A 20,015-nucleotide genomic window follows, 5' to 3' on the forward strand; every position below is an offset into this window, starting at 1 on the left:
GCACCACCTTGCATCCCTGGACTCGCTGCTCCCCCCAAACCCTTAATGCTCTTTAGGGCTTCCCCCCCTTCCCCGGTGTGTGCACCCCTCATGAGTCTGGCCAATTTGTAAGTGTCCGGTTCTCTAGGGTTGGCGGAATCGGGACTTCCCCCACTACTTGCCCGTTTTAATCTTGCAGAGCCTGGAGCTGCTTTTGTGAAGGTCTGTGTGGGGTGGCTGCTGGTTGAGGTCCTGCAACACGTTGAGGTGTTCTCGCGGAACCTTCGACACTTTTGTTTGCAAGGGCAAACAAAACAAGCCTTCGACAGCTTTTGTTTGCAAGGGCAGAGCTTTTGAACAACTTGTGGATGTGAACGTAGTCATAGCTGTGAGAATTTAGGGATTCTAGGGTTCAGACCCTGGGAAACAGAGCTACCTGCTATTCAGAAGGAAGTACCGGTTGCAGATCTCATATGAACAAACTAAGTGAAAATAAACCAGTCACAGGAAATAGTGCATCCGCAAAAGAGTCACGGGTTTCAGATAATGAAGAAGTTTGTAGTAAGAGGATGCCAAAAAAGCAACTCCCTTCTTTAAAAGAGGGGAAGGGGAGCAGTTCCTGTATGACTAGATACATACTGGTTTTTGAAAAACTGGTAGATCCCTTTGAGTTAAAAAATAACTTAAGTGATCCTTCCGTTTCTTACTACCTGGCATTTCATCTAAACGTAGGTTTGACATTCTCGCCGAAAGTATTACAAAGTTTTCTTAAGGCAATACTGCAGCAATAACTCTTAAGGAATTTGGCAGTAAGATTTATCAGCAATATGGAAGCCACAAGTATAAATGCATTCCAAATGATTTGCTTTCCCTAAACAAACTTGGATTGCAAGTAGTCTTTCTGATCTTTGTAGAGTTGCAGATACTTTAGTTTCTTATCTTACGTACTCCCTTTGCTAAGAGCTGTTAGTAATTTAGAGTCAGGGTGGAATCAAAAATATTTTTTAATTGAATGACTCTAATCCTGGATAATTGCGGGTTGACCCTAGTATAGATCTTGTTTTAAAAATACTGTACATTTTTTGAGAAGATTAGATAAATAATCCAAGGATAAACTAAAATCTGCTTATGTGGTAGTTCAGCGCAACATTAGTTTAAAACATTCTTAGGATAAGTTATTTTAGATATTCTGTGAAGGGAAGAGGATCATCAGTCTCTCCTTTAAATATGTGCCAGAAGAAAAAGGGTTTGTTTTATTTGTTTGTTTGCTTAATGAATACAACCTGATTTCTAGCTACATGCACTTTTCTGTAGTTGCTTTCATATGAAAGAATAGGGATCAGACAGTACTAGATAAAAGCAATAAAAATGTAATTATATGATAATAGCGCAGTAATAAATGGATTCTCTGAGGCTGCTCATCTAACCAAATAAGTCTTTGTTAAACTGGTTTTGAAAATTGACCTTGTGATGTTTTCAGTAGCAGCAGCGAGGAACGTAGTCATTTCTGGCGAAGAAATGTATTACTGGAAAACTATTTAAGATTTCCCTTGTGTAGACATCGAATCATTAAGGTACACTGAGAAGACTGGTTCTCTCCCATAAATTCATCCGGTTAAAAATTTAGCAAAAGTCCTCACCCTTTAGAGAAAGTGATCTGATTGGAAGAATGATGAAATTCCCTAATGTCTGGAAGATAAAAATCTTCTACTACTCTGAATTAGTCTGTAGGATTAAATTAGTCTGTAGAATTAGTCTGTAGAGATTAAAAACTAATGTTTTTCTATGACATTGAATCAAGGAATGTTAAAACTGGACACTTAGATAGGTTGTCATAATATACAGTAGAATTCGTTAAATACACTGTTCACTGGTAAGTGGTGGTCTGTTGCAGTCTCTACCTCCTCACTTCCTTACACTCAATACTTAGTTGTTTTAAAACAACAGTAACAGGATTCTGTTGGATTTTTTTTTTTCCTTTTTGTGAAGGAATTTATCTCTTACACATTATCTTCCTAAATCACGGAATCCAGAAGGTGAGATTGCTATCACTTTTGCATTGTATTTGGTTCTGTTTTTGTCTTAAGTATAATCTGATCTAAAAAATTTAGTCTCAGGGATTACAGAGTACCTGAAAGTTATATGCATTTCATGTAAATACAACTAGAACACCAATTACTAGATAGTCATGCACTGGATACTTAATTCAGATGGGTTCATTCAGAAGCACTTCTTTCTAGTAGTTCTGGCAATTTGGAGATTTATTCCATAGCTCTACTTTCTTTCGGGGAATTTTCGTTTAACATTTTCAGTGAGGTCTTTAGATACAAACTGTGTGTGTATGTGTGTTCACGACAGGTACATATAATTACCACATGCTTTTTCAGTCCTAAAAACTTTGGTTCAGTGGTTCGCAGAATTCTGAACAAACCACACCTTTTTAGATCAGAAATCTTCACGTTTCTACCACAGGCATGTCTTTTGAAGACTAGAATGATGTGGACATACTTTGAGGATTCCATAAAAGGAATTACTAAAATTTCATAGATTTATCCCATCAATCAGCTGATGAAAATGCCCACCCTCAAAGTAAATTATCGTTTTCCTGGGTTAGGAATTGAATCTTAACTACTGATAAACATTTTTGTACTTCTAAAAATTTAAGATTTACCTGATGAAATTGGATCGCGTATGGGGTTTCCTGTCTGTAGAAACATTCTGTAGAATCTTTCCATTCTGTTATGCATTGAGGAAACCCATTTGCAGTGATCTCAGGAGCAGTTTTCTTAAGAGATACAGACACTGGTCCTGTAAATAGAGTATATGATATTATCAGTAGAAAGGTACTTGGGAGAAAGAAATGCACTCAGACAACTTATATAGAATTAGTTTCCAGTTGTCTTCATTTAGTTTGTTGGAGTATACAGGAATAGCTTGTCAGAGAACTTGCATTGAGTTGCAAAATTTAAGGCTGGGGATAACTTTATTTTGATTTTCATCTCTTAGTAAAAATGACCAAAATGTCCCATTTCTATAGTGTTTTACATACCTTTGGTTAGGGAAGTGACTTCTGTTAAAACTGTCCTTGCTGATTGTTCCAGTCTTTGGCTTTGAAAGACTTTCTAATTCAATTACTTTTGTAATTTAATGATCTTAGTTTTAAATCATTAGTATTTTAAATTCTTCCAGTTATAACTATTATTTGCAGCTTTGCTTTTTGTATCAGTTTGAGGCAGGACTTACCCATCCTCAAAAGAATTTCAAAGTACTACTGCTTTGTCATTCTGGTCAATATTGGAAATAGTTCTTTAACATAAGACTTGAAATCTACATTCAGGTTTCCAACATCAGTTTGATCTTGGGCAATTCTTCTAACTTCTGAGTCTCTTTTCTCATCTGTTGGGCTAGACTTATGTATTAAAAGTTTAATGGGCAAAATCCAGGGGGTTGGGAATGATACTTTTGTGTGGTTAGCCCCTAGCAATTTTCCTTTTCACTAGCATATACACTGTAGGGCATTAAGAGATGGCAAAGGTCAGGGCAACTCATCTGACTTGCACTTTAGGTCCAAAAATGGAGAATAAAATTTTCAGCTCACTTGAGATACAGTAAGGGTCGTTGGGGATAGGATGTTCCTATTGTTATCTAATACTTCATTCAAAAAATATTTGTTTAGGGGGCACCTGGGTGGCTCAGTGAATTAAAGTCTCTGCCTTCAGCTCCGGTCATGATCCCAGGGTCCTGGGATCTAGCCCCGAATCGGGCTCTCTGCTCAGCAGGGAGCCTCCTTCCCTCCCCCACCCCCACTGCCTCTGCCTGCCTCTGTCTACTAGTGATCTCTGTCTGTCAAATAAATAAATAAAATCTTTAAAAATATATTCATTTAGCTCCTATTGTATATACATAAGGCACTGTGGTCAGTACTAGGGATACTCTTTTACACAGAGCAAATACCTGGACCTCACAGAGAGGCAGTGTTAGCCAGCAGGCACAAGAGCACAGACTTCTCTATGCCTCCATTTCCTTCTCTATAAATTGGTGTAATGATAGCACCTATATCATAGAGTTGTGCTAGGAAGTAAACGCATTAGTATATGTAAAGTACTTAGAACTGTACCAGGATAGATGCTGATCCCAAGACCCTCCACCTGACTCTTGGGTATATACTCCGCTGCAGTGCATACATATATTTAGTAGCAGACATGCCCAAGAATTTTTATAGTATTATTTGTAATAACCTCCATTTGGAAATAATGGAAATGTCCCAACAGTGGAATGGATAAAGAAGGCAGTTGTGTGTGTGTGTGTGTGTGTGTGTGTGTGTGTGTATTTTTCATATAATGAAATATTCTACGCAATGAAAAAGAGCAAGTGCCTACTATAAGTAAAATCATGGTTGAATCTCACAGTGTTGAGTGAAAGAAGCTTGACATTGAAGAACACATACCAAAAAAGTAAGAACATCTTGTATGATTCCAAATTTATGGTGATAGAAGTCAGAATAATCATAACCTTTATAGAAAGATGATTATGACTGGGAGGCCTGCAGGGTGCTGGTGTAATGTTTTATGTCTTGATTTGAGTGGTAGTCTCACGGGTATGTTCACTTGGTAAAAATGAAGCTCTTCAACTATTTGTGTATACTCAAAATAATTTGATAGATTTTAAATCATAAGATGCTTAAATTTAATTATCCTAAAGAGAGATGTAGTGATTTGCTCTGCGTTGAGTTATTGGGATCAGAGAGAGACTGGAACTCAGGTTTTCTGAGTTACAGTTCACTGCTTTTTCTTCTGTATTTTTATTCTTCTGTTTGCTCCACTGTTTTTTATTACCTTTTCTGATACCTGTAATGAGTCAGTTTGGAACTACAGCTCACATAATTAGGTTGACTTATTTGTAGGATTGCTAAAAATGTTATACTCATTACTGACTACCTTTAGAGAAAACTAAAACTGAGAACTTACTACTTTGTGGGTTTTTTTTCCTTTTCCATCCCAGTCTTCTGATAGCAGCCACTGTAAATTGTAATTTAAAGATTCATGATGAATGGACAGTTGTGCAGAAATTTCTGACTCTGGAAAAGTTTCCATTTATTCTGTTTCTTTTAATGAGCTATGATAGAAATCATTGCTCAGCATTTTTCCTCTCACACAGCTTATAAACAATATATTTAGTCTAATTTGTCAAGGACAGGAATAAACATCTCTTATCAGGAAAAAAGCAACAAGTTTTTTTCAGTGCCAAAACTTGGCATTTCTCAGCTCTTACCATCTTCATGTGCTTTTCTTTTGACGCTCAAAGTTCTTGGGTTTTTGGTATGACCTTCAAATAATTCTTAAAACAAAACAACACAGGAAAAGAGTCATTGTATAATTGACACCATTTAAAATATATTCATCTTCAAGCATTCAAGTAAACTAAATTAAAAACATTAAAGTGGTTGGGGAGATAAAGAGGAATGAGTTTAAAAATTAAGAATGCTTTGGTACAAGGTTTGGAAAGATTGAAATTCTTAAATTAGGTATGTGCTTCAAAATAATTTTTTGGGTCATTTGAACATTTAGTAGTGTAAGGATTTTATTTTTGAGAAATCTCTTGCACATTACAATGCAAAGAAAAAGTTATTAGAATTTTTATTTTAAAAACTCAATTTCAAGGTTACCATGTTTCCGTTTGGCAGTTCTGAGAGTTGGTCCTCTTAGGATGCAGTCAACTTCTTCATAAAATCTCATTTTTCTTTGAGGGATGCCATTTTTCTTTTGTAAAACTCTGTATTCATATTTTAAATTTTTGTATTTGGTACGACATTGTTTCCAGTTTCTGTCTATTCCAAACTGCATTAGTCTTCTGGCAATTTCCTCAAATATTTCTTTGTTTCTTTTGGCCCTTTCAAGCATTTGTTTAATTTTTTCATCAGACCATCTATGTATAAGCACTCTGACCTCATTGTCACACCACTGTTTTCCAGTCTCTGTGTCGCTCACTGTTACAATCTGTAAATGATTTTTAGCATCTTCTAAAGGTATATGATTACCTATAAATCAATGTGGTTTACAATTATACAAACTTACAGATAAATCTTGTATTTGAATATCGTTTACTTAAAACAACCTGGATTGACATAAAGCACTGATAATTATAATAATTTCAATATGAGGGTCAAAATTTCTACATATGTTCATATTCAAATAAAATATTTAAAAAGTTAAAGCAGACTTATCTCCAGTATTGGTGAGATAATTTAGCTGCTTTTCATCAATAGGTAATCTTCACTGGATATTTGTAAATGTGGAGAGTCTTGGTATAACTACTTAAACTGGTATATATTAGCCTAAATTATTTTTTTCTTTTTTAAGTAGGCTCCATGCCCAGTGTGGAGCCCTATGTAGGGTTTGAACTCAGCACCCTGAGATCAAGACCTGAGCTGAGATCAAGATTCCAATGCTCAACTGAGCCACCCAGTTGCCCCTAAAATTTTTTTTAAACAATTAGACCCTGTACCTGACACAGTGGTACTTTGTGGTGCTTTGGGGCCGCCCACCTCTTCTGAGACTGTACTTATGGTATCTTCCTCTGTCAGAAAACAAAGAGAATAGCAGTTTAAATTTGCTGTTTACAGAACTCAAATTTACTTTTGCAAGTGAAGGTTATACTGAAAAACTAGTAATGCTGGATTCCAGCATCAAAACTAGCCTAGGGGCACCTGAGTGGCACAGTTAGTTAAGCATTTGACTCTTGGTTTCAGCTCAGGTCTTGACCTCAGGGTGGTAAGATCAAATCCCACATGGGGCTCTGTGCTCAGTATGGAGTAGGCTTGAGACTTTCCTTCACTTTCCCTCTGCCCTTCCTCACCCTCTTTCAAGTAAATAAAAAATCTTTAGGGAAAAAAAGAACCAAACTATAACCTCATAGCCAAGAATATTTGTCATCTCTAACCAAATTTTAAAATGCCTTTGTAGGATTCACCACCTTCAAAATCTTGGAAATAGTCTGTCTTAAAAGACCAAAGCACATTCTCTATTTGGGAATATGAATATGATAGCACTTTTATTTTTTTAAAAAAATATTTTATTTATTTAACAGAGAGAGAGATCACAAATAGTCAGGCATGCAGAGAGGGGGGGAAGCAGGCTCCCCGCAGAGCAGAGAGCCCGATTTGGGGCTTGATCCCAGGACCCTGAGACCATGACCTGAGCTGAAGGTAGAGGCTTGACCCACTGAGCCATCTCGGTGCCCCTGATAGCACTTTTAGACTCAATTTTGTAATGTCTTCATTGTTACATTTTAACACTTGACAAGGAGCTCTCACATCTCTTTTTCATTGGATCCTCATTGTAACTGAGAATGATCCATATTGCAATACATATAAATAGGTAAAAGACCTTAAGATTAAGTGGTCTTGGGGGTGCTTGAATGGCTTAGTCCTTAAGTATCTGTGTTTGTCTCAGGTTGTGATCCCAGGGTCCTGGGGATCAAGCCCCATACTGGGCTCTCTGCTGGGCGGAAAGCCTGGTTCCTCCTCCCCCACTGCCCTGCTTGCATTTCCCTCTCTTGCTGTCTCTATCTCTGTGTCAAATAAATAAATAAAACCTTAAAAAAAAAAAAAAGATTAAGTGGTCTTAGCAGTTCTCATGTTGTGTTGTTAATAGCAGAAAATTAAGAAACTAATAGTGCTTAGTGTGGTAAATATAACATGCATTTATCGTAGTGTAGTATTGTGTGTATAGGAAGTTTACAAGTGAGCTGTTTGTAGTTTGGGAAAAGCTCTTCCTCATGCATATGTTGGATTGCCGTGTTGAAGTATCACAATGCTGTGATAGTATTCCTTTACTCCTACTGTACTTTGCTGTATACACTGGGACTTTTTTTTTTCCATAAGATTTATTTATATATTTGAGAGAGAGGTGGAGGGGCAGAGGGAGAGGGAGAAACTCAAGCAGACTCCACACTGAGCATGGAGCTCTGTGTGGGGCTTGATCTCACGACCCTGAGATCAGACCCAAGCTGAAACTAACAGTCAGATACAACCAACTGTGCCACACAGGTGCCCTCGGACATTATTTTCTTAAAAAACAGTTTGTGTTACTTTTGTCTGTGAAGTGACTTGTAATGATTATTATAAAACTGATACAATAATAGACCAGTGAGGCAAAAGGTGAGGTGGTTAGGGAGCCCATAAGCCTATGCAGCAATAGGTATGTGAGATTTACATTAGGACAGGACTAGATCTTATTTTAAGGACATGTTTGCACAGTAAGACTAGAATGAAGTCTAGCTTTTAGCAGTATCAATACATTAAATGACAGGTTGTACTTTGGAGCCACATAAGGCTGCCTAATAAGTTACTTTTTTTTAAAGTTGAAATTTTTATTGAGATAAACATGCAGTTTTTAGAAATACCAGAGATCCATTTCGTACTTGGTCCAGTTTTCTCCAATGATAACATTTTATTAAAGTAATATACTGTTAAATCAAGGATATTGACATTGTTACAGTTCATTACTCTGATTCAGAGTTCCTGTTCTACTTGTGCTCACTGTGTGTATATGTGCATATTATGTTCTATAATAATTTTATCACCTTGTAGACTCCTGTCTCCACCATCAAAGTCAGGATACTCCACAGTTCCAACACCATAAGGATCCCTCTCATTGCCCTTTTATAACTAAAGTTACCTCCTTCCATGCCCAAGCCCTTTCCCCACCCTCACCCCAGGGGAGAGCACAAGTTGAAGGTAAACTTTGGCAAACCTTATTTCAGTAGAATCGGAATTTATGACATTTTATCTAAGTGACTAAAACCATCACTTCTGGGCTCAAGCACATGCCCTACTTCTGGGAAATAGAAACATTTAGAGATTAGGTGTTTGGTGGAAATTTTGAGTAGTTAGTGCTAGAAAATAAGATATGTTGGAGGGTGGCGGTGTGGAAGTCCCTAAATTGAGCATATTTTAAGGAAAGAGAAGCATTTAGTTTCTGTTACATTTCGATCCCAACTGGTATACTGCAGTTCATTTGTGACACTCAGTACCTGGAGTCTAGCATTAAACTCCGAAGCTTTAAGGGATCAATCTTCCATAACACTGCCCTTACTGCTCTCTGCTCAGCAGAGAGCCTGCTTCCTCCTCTCTCTCTACCTGCTTGTGATCTCTGTCTGTCAAATAAATAAATAAAATCTTAAAAAAAATTAAAATAAAAATAAAAAAAATAGAAAACCACTGCCCTTACTTCAGATGTTAGCCACCCTTCCAGCTGACTGACTACAACTTCAGGGGATGCTATGACCCCCTCAGGTTTGATCATTTTGATCATCTAGAACAACTCCTAGAATTTAGGAAAGCCCTATACTTTAAAAGATAGGGGCACCTGGGTGTCTCAGTGGGTTAAGCCTCTGCCTTGGGCTCAGGTCATGATCTCAGAGTCCTGGGATCAAGTCCAGCATTGGGCTCTCTGCTCAATGGGGAGCCTGCTTCCTCTCTCTCTCTGCCTGCCTCTCTGCCTACTTGTGATCTCTCTCTGTCAAATAAATTTTGAAAAATCTTAAAAAAAAAAAATAGGACTCAGAAACAACTAAATGAGGATTTACAGGGGGTAAGGTCTGAGAGGGTCCTAGACACAGAACCTCCGTGACACCTCCCTATGGCATCAGGGCCTGTCATTCTTCTAGCACATCACTGTGTTCGTTAACTAGGAAGCACTTCTTTTTTTTTTTTTTTTTTTTTTTTTAAAGATTTTATTTATTTATTTGACAGAGAGAAATCACAAGTAGATGGAGAGGCAGGCAGAGAGAGAGAAGCAGGCTTCCCGCTGAGCAGAGAGCCCGATGCGGGCCTCGATCCCAGGACCCTGAGATCATGACCTGAGCCGAAGGCAGCGGCTTAACCCACTGAGCCACCCAGGCGCCCTAGGAAGCACTTCTGAGCTGAAGTTTTTTATTGACATGATTGATTATGGCACAATTAAATCACTGGCCATACGACTGAATTCAGTCTCCACACTTACTTTCCTGCTAGAGGTCAGGCTGGCCTAAAATTCCAGGCCTCTTAATCACAAGGTTTGTCTTATTGGTGACCAGTCCTATCTTGAAGCTATCTAGAAACCCACTTTGGAAATTCCAAAGGTTTTTGAACCTTTATTCTTTATTTTTTTTATTTTAATTTTTTTTTTGAGATTTTATTTTTAAGCAATCTCTGTACCTAATGTGAGGCTCAAATTTAGAACCCTAAGATCAAGAGCCACATGCTCTACTGACTTAAGTCAGCCAGGCGGTCTGTATTCTTTATTATGTCACAGCTCCTTAAAGGGTTTGTGAAAATATAAAAAGGAATAATTAGAAAATTCATACCTTTTTAATTATCAAGTTGCCTGTATTTAAATTTATCACCTTACCTAAGTCTCAACTTTTTTTGTACATTTATAATTTTGGGGTTTTCCGAAATTTTAACAATCAAGTCTTTATTTGGATTTTCTATTGGATTAAAAATTTAAAGTTTCTCGGGGCACCTGGGTGGCTAAGTCATTAGCGTTTGCCTTCAGCTCAGGTCATGATCTCAGGGTCCTGGGATTGAGCCCTGCATCAGGCTCCCTGCTCATCAGCAAGCTTGCTTCTCCTTCTCCCACTCCCCCTGCTTGTGTTCCCTCTCTTGCTGTATCTCTCTCTGTCAAATAAATAAAAATAAATAAATAAATAAATAATTTAAAGGGTCACAATATTATGGTTCATGTGATAAAAATGCATTAGTTTATAATTTACTGCTAAGATTATCCAAATTGTATTGAAAATGTACAAAAGTGTTTTATTTTTTTTTTATTTTTTTTTTTAAAGATTTTATTTATTAATTTGACAGAGAGAAATCACAAGTAGACAGAGAGGCAGGCAGAGAGAGAGAGAGGGAAGCAGGCTCCCTGCAGAGCAGAGAGCCTGATGCAGGACTCGATCCCAGGACCCTGAGATCATGACCCGAGCCGAAGGCAGCGGCTTAACCCACTGAGCCACCCAGGCGCCCCACAAAAGTGTTTTAAATATTTCATTTTAAAGAAAATTATTTCCAATTTTTGTTCTATTATAAATAGTAAGTGAACTGGAGAAAACAAAAAAACTTGGCATAGCCTCTGATGTCATCTAACAATATTATCTAACAATAGATAATTTAGTGCCCTCTGCTGGCCATCACATTGTTAATTTTTGTGAAATTGTGGGGATAGTGAGCCTTTTAATTTTGTAAATACATTTTACCACAGCCAAAAAAGAAAATAGATAATTTTAAGATCATTCTTTAAAGAACAGTGTAGTCTTTCACTTGTGATTTTTTAGGCTGATAAGAGTAACCTCCAATAGGATGTGTATATGTCGGTCTGCACCCCTCACCCAAAATTGATCTAGTTTTGACTGCCTATACTTGAAAGTGGTGACTTACGAGAATACAAAGATATTGAAGAATTCCACCTCATATATAAATAGCAACTGATACTGGAGATGAATTAAGTCAATTTTAGGTTTACTCAGAAGAGACAAGTAACTGACAAGACTGTCAAACACAGATTTCCTCGGTAGACAGTCCTTTTTCTGCTAACTTTCTGATTCTTTTTATCATCTCTTGCCTATGCCTCAGGCGGGGAGAAAATAAATTTATTTTAGATCCAAAGAAGCAGGTATTCAATTTTCATGGGCCATTTCTTTTTACATATTGTAATAGGTAGGGATAGCCCAGGAGTTCTGTGATTCTTCCCAGTGATTAACTTCTTTCATATTGCATTACTTATGCATTTTTTAAAGTGATCATTGGAAGTGGATAATTTTTCTACCCTAAATGGAATCAAATTGGATTTTATGTTTTACTTTCTTCAGCCCTCTGCTGGCCTTACTCTCTAAATAGGACAACCTAGCTATGGTTTTCAACCCTGGCTGTGCTTGACGATCTTCTATAAAAATAAAGATGTGTGAACACATCCTGTAACACCCTAGGCCAGAATCTCCGTGAGTTCTAAATTGGGAACTAATTAGTTATCTAGAATCCAGTAGTTCCACAGCTCTAATTAGATATTTATTTGAAGTAAGAATCTTATAGCATATATTTAAGATGGTAAGTTAACATTGACCAAGTGTCAATGTTAACAATATGGGGCAATAGCAATTCAATTATGAAGTCAAAATGAAGTAACTTCTACTTATTTTTTACATGAATGTTCATCACTTTATTGTGTTGTTGCTTTTATGTATATATGTGTGTATTTTTTAAGTAGGCTCCATGCGTGGAGCCCAGTGTGGGGCTTGAACTCATCACCCTGAGATCAAGACCTAAGCTGAGATCAAGAATTGGACCTACTGAGCTTACCCTGCAGCCCCATGTTTTGTTTTTGAGGTTTTTTTTTTTTTTTTAAGATTTTATTTATTTAATTGACAGAGAGACACAGCGAGAGATGGAACACAAGCAGGGGAGCACCTGAGGGAGAGGGAGAAGTGGGCTTCCCACCAGGCAGGGAGCCCAGTGTGGGGCTTGATCCCAGTCATGACCTCAGCGGAAGGCAGATGCTTTATGACTGAGCTACCCAGGCATCCCTTTTAAACATATTCCAAATTAACATATGAACATACCAGACAGTTTTAAAAAATACTTTCAGTTTATATTTGACTTAATGTTTTCCTTTCACATATAAAAAAATTATCTTGAGATTTGTACTTAAGTGAGTCCAGGGGACTAACAAGCTAAAATCTTCTAAATGCTAAAGTTCTTAATTTTTTCTGTGGAAATCTTTGTCTTATTAAACACAGTCTCATTTTAGCTTTTTTACTTTTAGTGACAAGGGTCATTGCTGTGATGCCCTGAGAACCTTAGGAGCGAGAGTTTTGCTCACCTTTGTTATCATACCCCTAGTCAGCTGCATGTTCCTATCTAATTAGTCTCCTTAATTTCTCCCTGTTTTCACCTTCACCATTCTTCACCATTAAAAGCCCACTGAGCTTTTAATCTATCGTATCTGATAAGTCAGAGAAAGAAGTTTGCCAAGAGTGTGGGGAATCTGATTACCTGGTTTGTTAATTAGTATGATTTTGTCCAAGCCTATATGAAGCTTTGAACTAAAAGACTATGTATGAGGTGTGTGATGGCTAGTTAAGCTTTTGCTTGGGGCATGATGATTCCCCCCATTACTCATTTTGGTTTGTGTAAAAGGCAAACCATCATACAGAAAGCACTTACTTTCCTTCACCGCTTTAGTACCCTGTACCGTAGGACAGTGTTTCTCAAACTTGAGCATGCCTGAGCTCCCAGATGATGGTGAGGCTGCTACACTTTGAAAACCACAGTTATAGGGAACATTACTAACAGTTTTCACCTTCCATTTCTGTATTTTGTAAATATGAGTATTACTCTTCATCTAATGTTATAAGCTTGTATGTATGTTCTTATGATATCTTAGTTATTATAGAATCTCATTATATATTACACATCAAATGTAATTAAACCATAAAACCCTTCATTAGGTCCTCACCCTCATGATCTCTAAACCTAATTATCTCCCGAAGTCCCCAGGCCCCATCTCCAAATGCTCTTACATATGTTGGTATGACTTTAAGGGGTGACATAGTTCAGTCGATAGCAACATCATATCATAACATGTTATATATTTTTCACACACAAAAACAAAAAATACTGTTTTACCTGTAGCAGGACTTTGTTTTACATCTCCCTCTCTTAGGTCTTCTGACATATGACCAACAAAGTCATCTTCAGCTGCATCTCCAGCAATGACTGTGGGAATATAGTGGGATATATGGTGGTTTGGTTTTATTTACTTTCAGGAAGTGTTTTTAAACTCTAATATGTTATTTTTACTTTTAAAGTGAACCTGATGGGGGTGTCTGTGTGGCTCAGGCGGTGAAAAGTCTGCCTTCAGCTCAGGTCATGATCCCAGAGTCCTGGGATCAAGTCTGCCTCAGGCTCCCTGCTCATGCTCAGTAGGGAGTCTGCTTGCTTCTCTGTTGCTTCTGCCCCTCCCCCTCTAGTGTTTTCTCTCTCTCAAATAAATAAAATCTTTTTTTAAAAACCTGATGCTAGATACTGTGCTTGTTTGCTTTTCTCTAGTTTACATTCCCCACCCATAAGTATCTTTAGTCTTAGGTCCCTATAGATACCTGGTATTCTAAGTCTTTAATGAGGTTTTCTGACATGACTAATGGAATCACCATCAGCTGTATCTCTGGCAGTTACTCTCTGAACATAATCATGCTGCTGCTGTTGGGCGACTTTATCACTGGTCATTTTAATTTTAACAGGACAGATGTGTGGTTCTCTAACAGACCAGTTTCTTCTCCACCAGCGAAAAGATTTCAGGACTTCTCGCCACCATTTCTCAATCCTAACTCTGTCATTGCCTCTGTTTCCGCTAGATAACGCATTCATTCTCTGAGAATTAGGACTGCATTGTTTAAGGCAGATATTAAATAATCTAGAAACTTTATGGTTAGTAGAGATCTTTAAGAACATCTTGTCAACTCAAGAGACACGTGGTTCAAGATTCCACCAGACTGAGCTAGAACCTCAATTTCCTGACTCTTGGTCTAGAATTCATCTAGTTTATTTCATGCTGTTATATCTCTGTGTGTATTCTTTCTCAATCCTTTGGGTTAAACTCATTTTAAAGAACTTTATGATGTGTCCCAGGAGAACTTATACTTCAAAGACATTCTCATGGATTTTGTGGTTTTCTAAGCTCTTTAATGTTCTTTTTCTGCTAGCTCAATTTTACAGCAGTTACTATGAAAAACAAAAAAATATTTCATTTACTTATTTGGCAGACAGAAATCACAAGCAGGCAGAGAGAGAGGGGGAAGCAGTCTCCCTGCTGAGCAGAGAGCTGTGATATAGGGCTCAATCCAGGGACCCTGGGATCATGACCTGAACCGAAGGCAGAGGCTTAACCCACTGAGCCACCCAGACGCCCCAAAATTGGTCTGTTTTTAAACTTGTGGAAATCAATTTTATTTCATCGATAACTTCATACTACTTTCTATGTTTTGGAGGAGATTGCATATACATTAAATCTGTTTCATTAAGTGTGTAAGCCTGATGATTCACCGACCTGTACCCCTGGGGCTAATAATACATTATATGTTAATGAAATAAAAAATTAAATTACAAAAATATGTTTCACGATAAATTCAACCTTTAGCTTGTGAAGCCTGTTTAACTTAGATTATAGTCACGTTATTATGCCACTGAAATTTTCATATAACGTGACCTGATGTTTAGATTACTTTTCTTTGCCTTCCTACCTGTCCGATCCTCTTCTGTTTTTACATTGGCACATCCGTTGGCTTGTTTTTCATCTTGGAATTCCTGTTGTTGTGATTTCTCTGTTTTATTGTGTCCCAAAATAGCATCCAACTCAGTAAAAAATTTCATACTCTTAGTTATGCCTTGGTCTTGAGCCATTTTTACAATCTTATATTCATGTTTTAAGTTTTTATACTTTGTTCTGCACTGTTTCCAGTCTCTTTCTATTCCAAATTTCTGAAGCTTGGCAGCAATTTGTTCAAATATCCTTTTATTTCTCACTGTCCCTTCTAGTTGTTGTTGTATACTTATATCAGACCAGATGCCAATTAAAGCCCTGACTTCTGGTACAGTCCAGTGTTTTCCTCCTTCATTTGCTATAGTTGGAATAAAAGGTGAATTAATACAGGGTTCCATAAATGATGTCGATTTACCTGTATCAGATGGGGAGGGAAAGAGATATGTACATAGGTTACATACATAATGATAAGTAATCAGATGTAACCTTAGTAAACAAAGAAATTTTCTCCTTAGGCAATCATAGCTTAGCTTTTTTGTGAAACTAATGGGGAGATGAAATACAGAACCTGAATCTATTTCTTACCATGACAGTGACTGGCTTTTAAAAAGTTGTGTTTTTAATTGGTCACATTTTTTTTTTTTAAGATTTGTTTATTTATTTGACAGAAAGAGATCACAAGTACAGAGAGGCAGGCAGAGAGGGGTGGGGAGAAGCAGGCTCCCGCTGAGCAGAGAGCCCGATGTGGGGCTTGATCCCAGGACCCCGGGATCATAACCTGAGCTGAAGGCAGAGGCTTAACCCACTGAGCCACCCAGGTGCCCCTAATTGGTCACATTTTGATCATCTTTTTTTGCCCTGTCATTTCTTATTCTTCTATCCTGCTCCTTTGGTATGTGGTGTGTATATTTACTTGCAGAAAGCAATACATTTAGAAAATGGCTCATTGAGGGCAGCTCTTACTTGTTTTTTGTTCTGTGATAGGATCAGTGGGAGCAATTTATCTCCTCCTTGGAGGATCGCTACACCCATTGGCTACATATCAGTATCTCCTGGGGAGAATTGTAAATTATTACTTTGCTGGTACTCCTACCCCTCATCCCCATATTGTGATTCTAGTGCGCAGTCAGGGCTGAGAACCAAGAAGATGCACAAATAAAGGATCGGAAAGAATCACATTATAACAACTGGTGCTTCTTAACTCCTTATGAAAATAAAAGATGTCCCATTGGCCAAAGACCAAATGTCATTTTAAGTAAAGTATTAGATTTTTTTTTTAAGATTTTATTTATTTATTTGACAGACAGAGATCACAAGTAGACAGAGAGGCAAGCAAAGAGAGAGAGGAGGAAGCAGGCTCCCTGCTGAGCAGAGAGCCTGATGCGGGGCTGGATCCCAGGACCCTGAGATCATGACCCGAGCCGAAGGCAGAGGCTTTAACCCACTGAGCCACTCAGGCGCCCCAGTATTAGATTTTTTTAATGCAAGGTAGTGTGTCAGAAATTCCATAATGCCTTCGGTAGAACATCCCCACTTAGAAATCCTAGCATGGGGGACGCCTTCCTTCGTTTCAGGTCATGATCCCCGAGTCCCGGGATCGAGTCCCACATCGGGCTTCCAGCTCCACGGGGAGTCTGCTTCTCCCTCTGACCTTCTCCTCGCTCATGCTCTCTCACTGTCTCTCTCTCTCAAATAAATAAATAAAAATCTTTTTAAAAAAAAAAAAAGAAAGAAAGAAATCCTAGCATGGTACCTTCTGGTTATATCTCTCGCACAGTTTTGCAACTCATTTTATGGTAATGACATTACTTGAGGTTATACTGGTTATTTAAACAACCACATCTGTGTTTGTCTCAGATTTATGTTTATGTTTAATAAAAAAGGTAGTTCAAACCTCACTATCTATAACGTAAGTCATTAAAAAACACTTTTTAGCATTTTCCTGAAGTATATAGGGAACTGTTTCTATTTTGTGGTGTGTTTAATGTTTTTGTTTTGAAATGCTTTCCAGTATTTTTCCTTGCTTGAATTAACAACCTTCAGTAAGAATTTAGAAGCAGAATGGGGATTTATGTTGACTTTAATTGGGTGAATAAAACTGTCCTTGACCTCATTGATTTGATACTATTTACTTTAAAATGTAGAGTTCTGTTTGTCTTGGACCTCAGGAGTGCAAAAGTGACATGTTCATTAAATATTAAGCACCTACTATGTATAATTTTCAACATTATATTCTTTATTATGCTTAAAGAATAAAGGTTGTGAATTTGAAGGCTAACATTACTAGGCAATTTACATTTTGTTAAAGAAATAATGTATTTTATAAATGTGACTATGGAATTTTAAAAAAATCACTTATTTTAGAAATGATTTTTTTTTTTAAGTATACATAGGAGGAGACATAAGATAATCCTATAAATGTTTCTATCAGGAAAAGTCATGAAGTTTCTCAGAAACCAATCTTACTTTCTGATTTGGAATTTGATCAGTTTCATTGTATTTTTAACCCACGATACTGTACCTAGTTCCATTGGTCTGATACGAGAAACCAAAAGTAAAGGATTTCCTGAGAGGTCTTCTTTATCTTCTAATGTAACTGACATGTTGCCTGGAAAGAGAATAGAATTCCTGTTAGAGTAAGTTCTAAGGAAGGTAAAAATTGAATTAACAATGGCTGGGAATGCTAGTAGCTTGAGCTGAATTTGACCATATTCATGAAGGATTAAAGATTTGTAATGGACACATTTTTTTTTTTTAAGATTTTTTATTTATTTATTTGACAGACAGATCACAAGTAGGCAGAGAGGCGGGCAGAGAGAGAGGAAGGGAAGCAGGCTCCCTGCCAAACAGAGAGCCTGATGCGGGGCTCGATCCCATTACCCTGGGATCATGACCTGAGCCAAAGGCAGAGGCTTTAACCCACTGAGCCACCCAGGCACCCCATGTAATAGACACATTTTGTAATAAAGTGGTATAATATGGTTTAAATACTTACCTATATAAAGAAAAATTTAATTTCTTCTGTCCACTGACATGGTTTATTTTGAACTTCCACTAGATTTGTTTGCTAATTTTATGTTTCTAGAGATGATTATGGTTTGTTTCCAAATTAAATTACATTTTTTAAAGTGAGATGTTTTCTTGGGGTGCCTGGATGGCCCAGTCAGTTAAGTATCTGACTTGATTTCAGCTCAAGTTATAATGTCAGGGTGGTGAGATCCTCAAGTCCTGGGTCAGGCACTGCACTGAGCAGTGCAGTGGAGCCTCAGCCAGCTTATAATTCTCTCTCTTTCTTCTCTCTCTGCCACCCCCCTCCTTATGCCTGTGCTCTTTCAGGGGAAAAAAAATGAAGTGTTTTCTTTATTTTTGTAATTTAGGTACTTTAACATAATAGACACTTGATAAATGATAGTAGCAATATAAAACAGAGGTCCTATAATGAGATAATCAGAAAACCTTGTTTAATTGGCATATTTGGTCAAATAGCTAAAATTTATTGACTTTTCAGAAATTAATCTATGTTTAAGTAGACCAAAGAATGTGTCACTTAAAAGAGTCATGCCAACCTTGAAAAATGAAATGATCCCCTCTTGATCTCCTGGTTTTATGACTTGGATGTTTTCATAAAATCAGGCAGAGACCACTTTTTAAAGTAATCAAATGAGGAAGGTAATTGTGAGGGAAAACTAAAATACGTCATTCCTTCCCAACATAGAATTTTGGATTCAGTTGGCACATAAAATAAATCATAATTACAGTGAGGCTGAAGGTTGATCAAGAGGTAGTTAGGGGCGCCTGGGTGGCTCAGTGGGTTAAAGCCTCTGCCTTCGGCTCAGGTCGTGATCCCAGCCTCCTGGGATCGAGCCCCACATTGGGCTCTCTGCTCAGCGGGGAGCCTGCTTTCTTCTCTCTCTGCCTGCCTCTCTGCCTACTTGTGATCTCTTATCTGTCAAATAAATAAATAAAATCTTTAAAAAAAAAAAAAGAGGTAGTTAAGTACATTTTGATTGCCCTTTGTAACTTCCTGAATCAAAGATTTATTATTCATCATTTCCTTATTTCTTTTCACTTTTGTTTTACGAGTAACAAATAGCATTCTAAAGTGTGTAAACCTGGCGATTCACAGACCTGTACCCCGGGGATAAAAATAGATGTTTATAAAAAATAAAAAATTAAAAAAAACAAATAGCATTCTATTTTACTTCATTATTAGGAGAACAAATATTAGGCATGATTTTAATCGCATGAACATTTAAAATCAGTTCATTATTTAGATGTATTCCATTAAAGAATCAAAAAAGGAATGTTTGTCATCTTGAAGATAATATTCGGGATTCCTATTTTAAAATAGAATAACAAATGAAAAATAAGGGAAGCACTTTTGTTTTCAAATGGTATATATACAGCTGGTGATACGAAAACTAAAAATCTGTAGTTACATAAGAATTCTCTTTAAGAGAAGTGTGGGAGATGATGTACCTAGTTAAAGTAACATGTGAGGTTTGTCGAGAACAGTAAGGGAAGAGAAGGGTTTGATATTCTGATTTAGGGCCTAGTTTTATGTTCCTTGAAAACAGCCTAGAGCTAAACATTTAGGCCAGAGTGCAAAAGAAAAGCTTTCTTCCCAACTTCTTCAGGAGTATTTTTTTCTTAGGTTGATCATTCTTAGCATCAATCCCAAAATTGTATGCAAGGGTCCCATGCTCTGGAGGTTTTAAATTGAAACTCTTAAGTCATTAC

At 37.3% G+C, this 20,015-nt stretch overlaps 2 protein-coding genes across 4 annotated transcripts in view; one reads left to right on the forward strand and one right to left on the reverse strand.

Annotated features, from left to right (window-relative positions):
* The window catches only part of PAICS (phosphoribosylaminoimidazole carboxylase and phosphoribosylaminoimidazolesuccinocarboxamide synthase), a 46,707-nt gene that overhangs the window by 23,162 nt on the left and 3,530 nt on the right, over positions 1-20,015 (reverse strand). The window contains exons 2-7 of one of the 3 annotated variants that reach the window (XM_044225220.1): positions 17,797-17,883; positions 15,256-15,690; positions 13,643-13,732; positions 6,484-6,555; positions 5,251-5,316; positions 2,651-2,787 (exon numbers count right to left, since the gene is read on the reverse strand). In XM_044225220.1, coding sequence (XP_044081155.1) covers positions 2,651-2,787; positions 5,251-5,316; positions 6,484-6,555; positions 13,643-13,732; positions 15,256-15,690; positions 17,797-17,883 — 887 coding nt within the window. The remainder of the gene's footprint in view (positions 1-2,650; positions 2,788-5,250; positions 5,317-6,483; positions 6,556-13,642; positions 13,733-15,255; positions 15,691-17,796; positions 17,884-20,015) is intronic. The other 2 variants (XM_044225221.1, XM_044225222.1) reach the window with 2 other exon arrangements.
* The window catches only part of PPAT (phosphoribosyl pyrophosphate amidotransferase), a 37,538-nt gene that overhangs the window by 444 nt on the left and 17,079 nt on the right, over positions 1-20,015 (forward strand). The window lies entirely within an intron of this gene.

This window comes from Neovison vison, chromosome 11, assembly GCF_020171115.1.
Source record: "Neovison vison isolate M4711 chromosome 11, ASM_NN_V1, whole genome shotgun sequence".
Lineage (NCBI taxonomy): Eukaryota > Metazoa > Chordata > Mammalia > Carnivora > Mustelidae > Neogale > Neogale vison.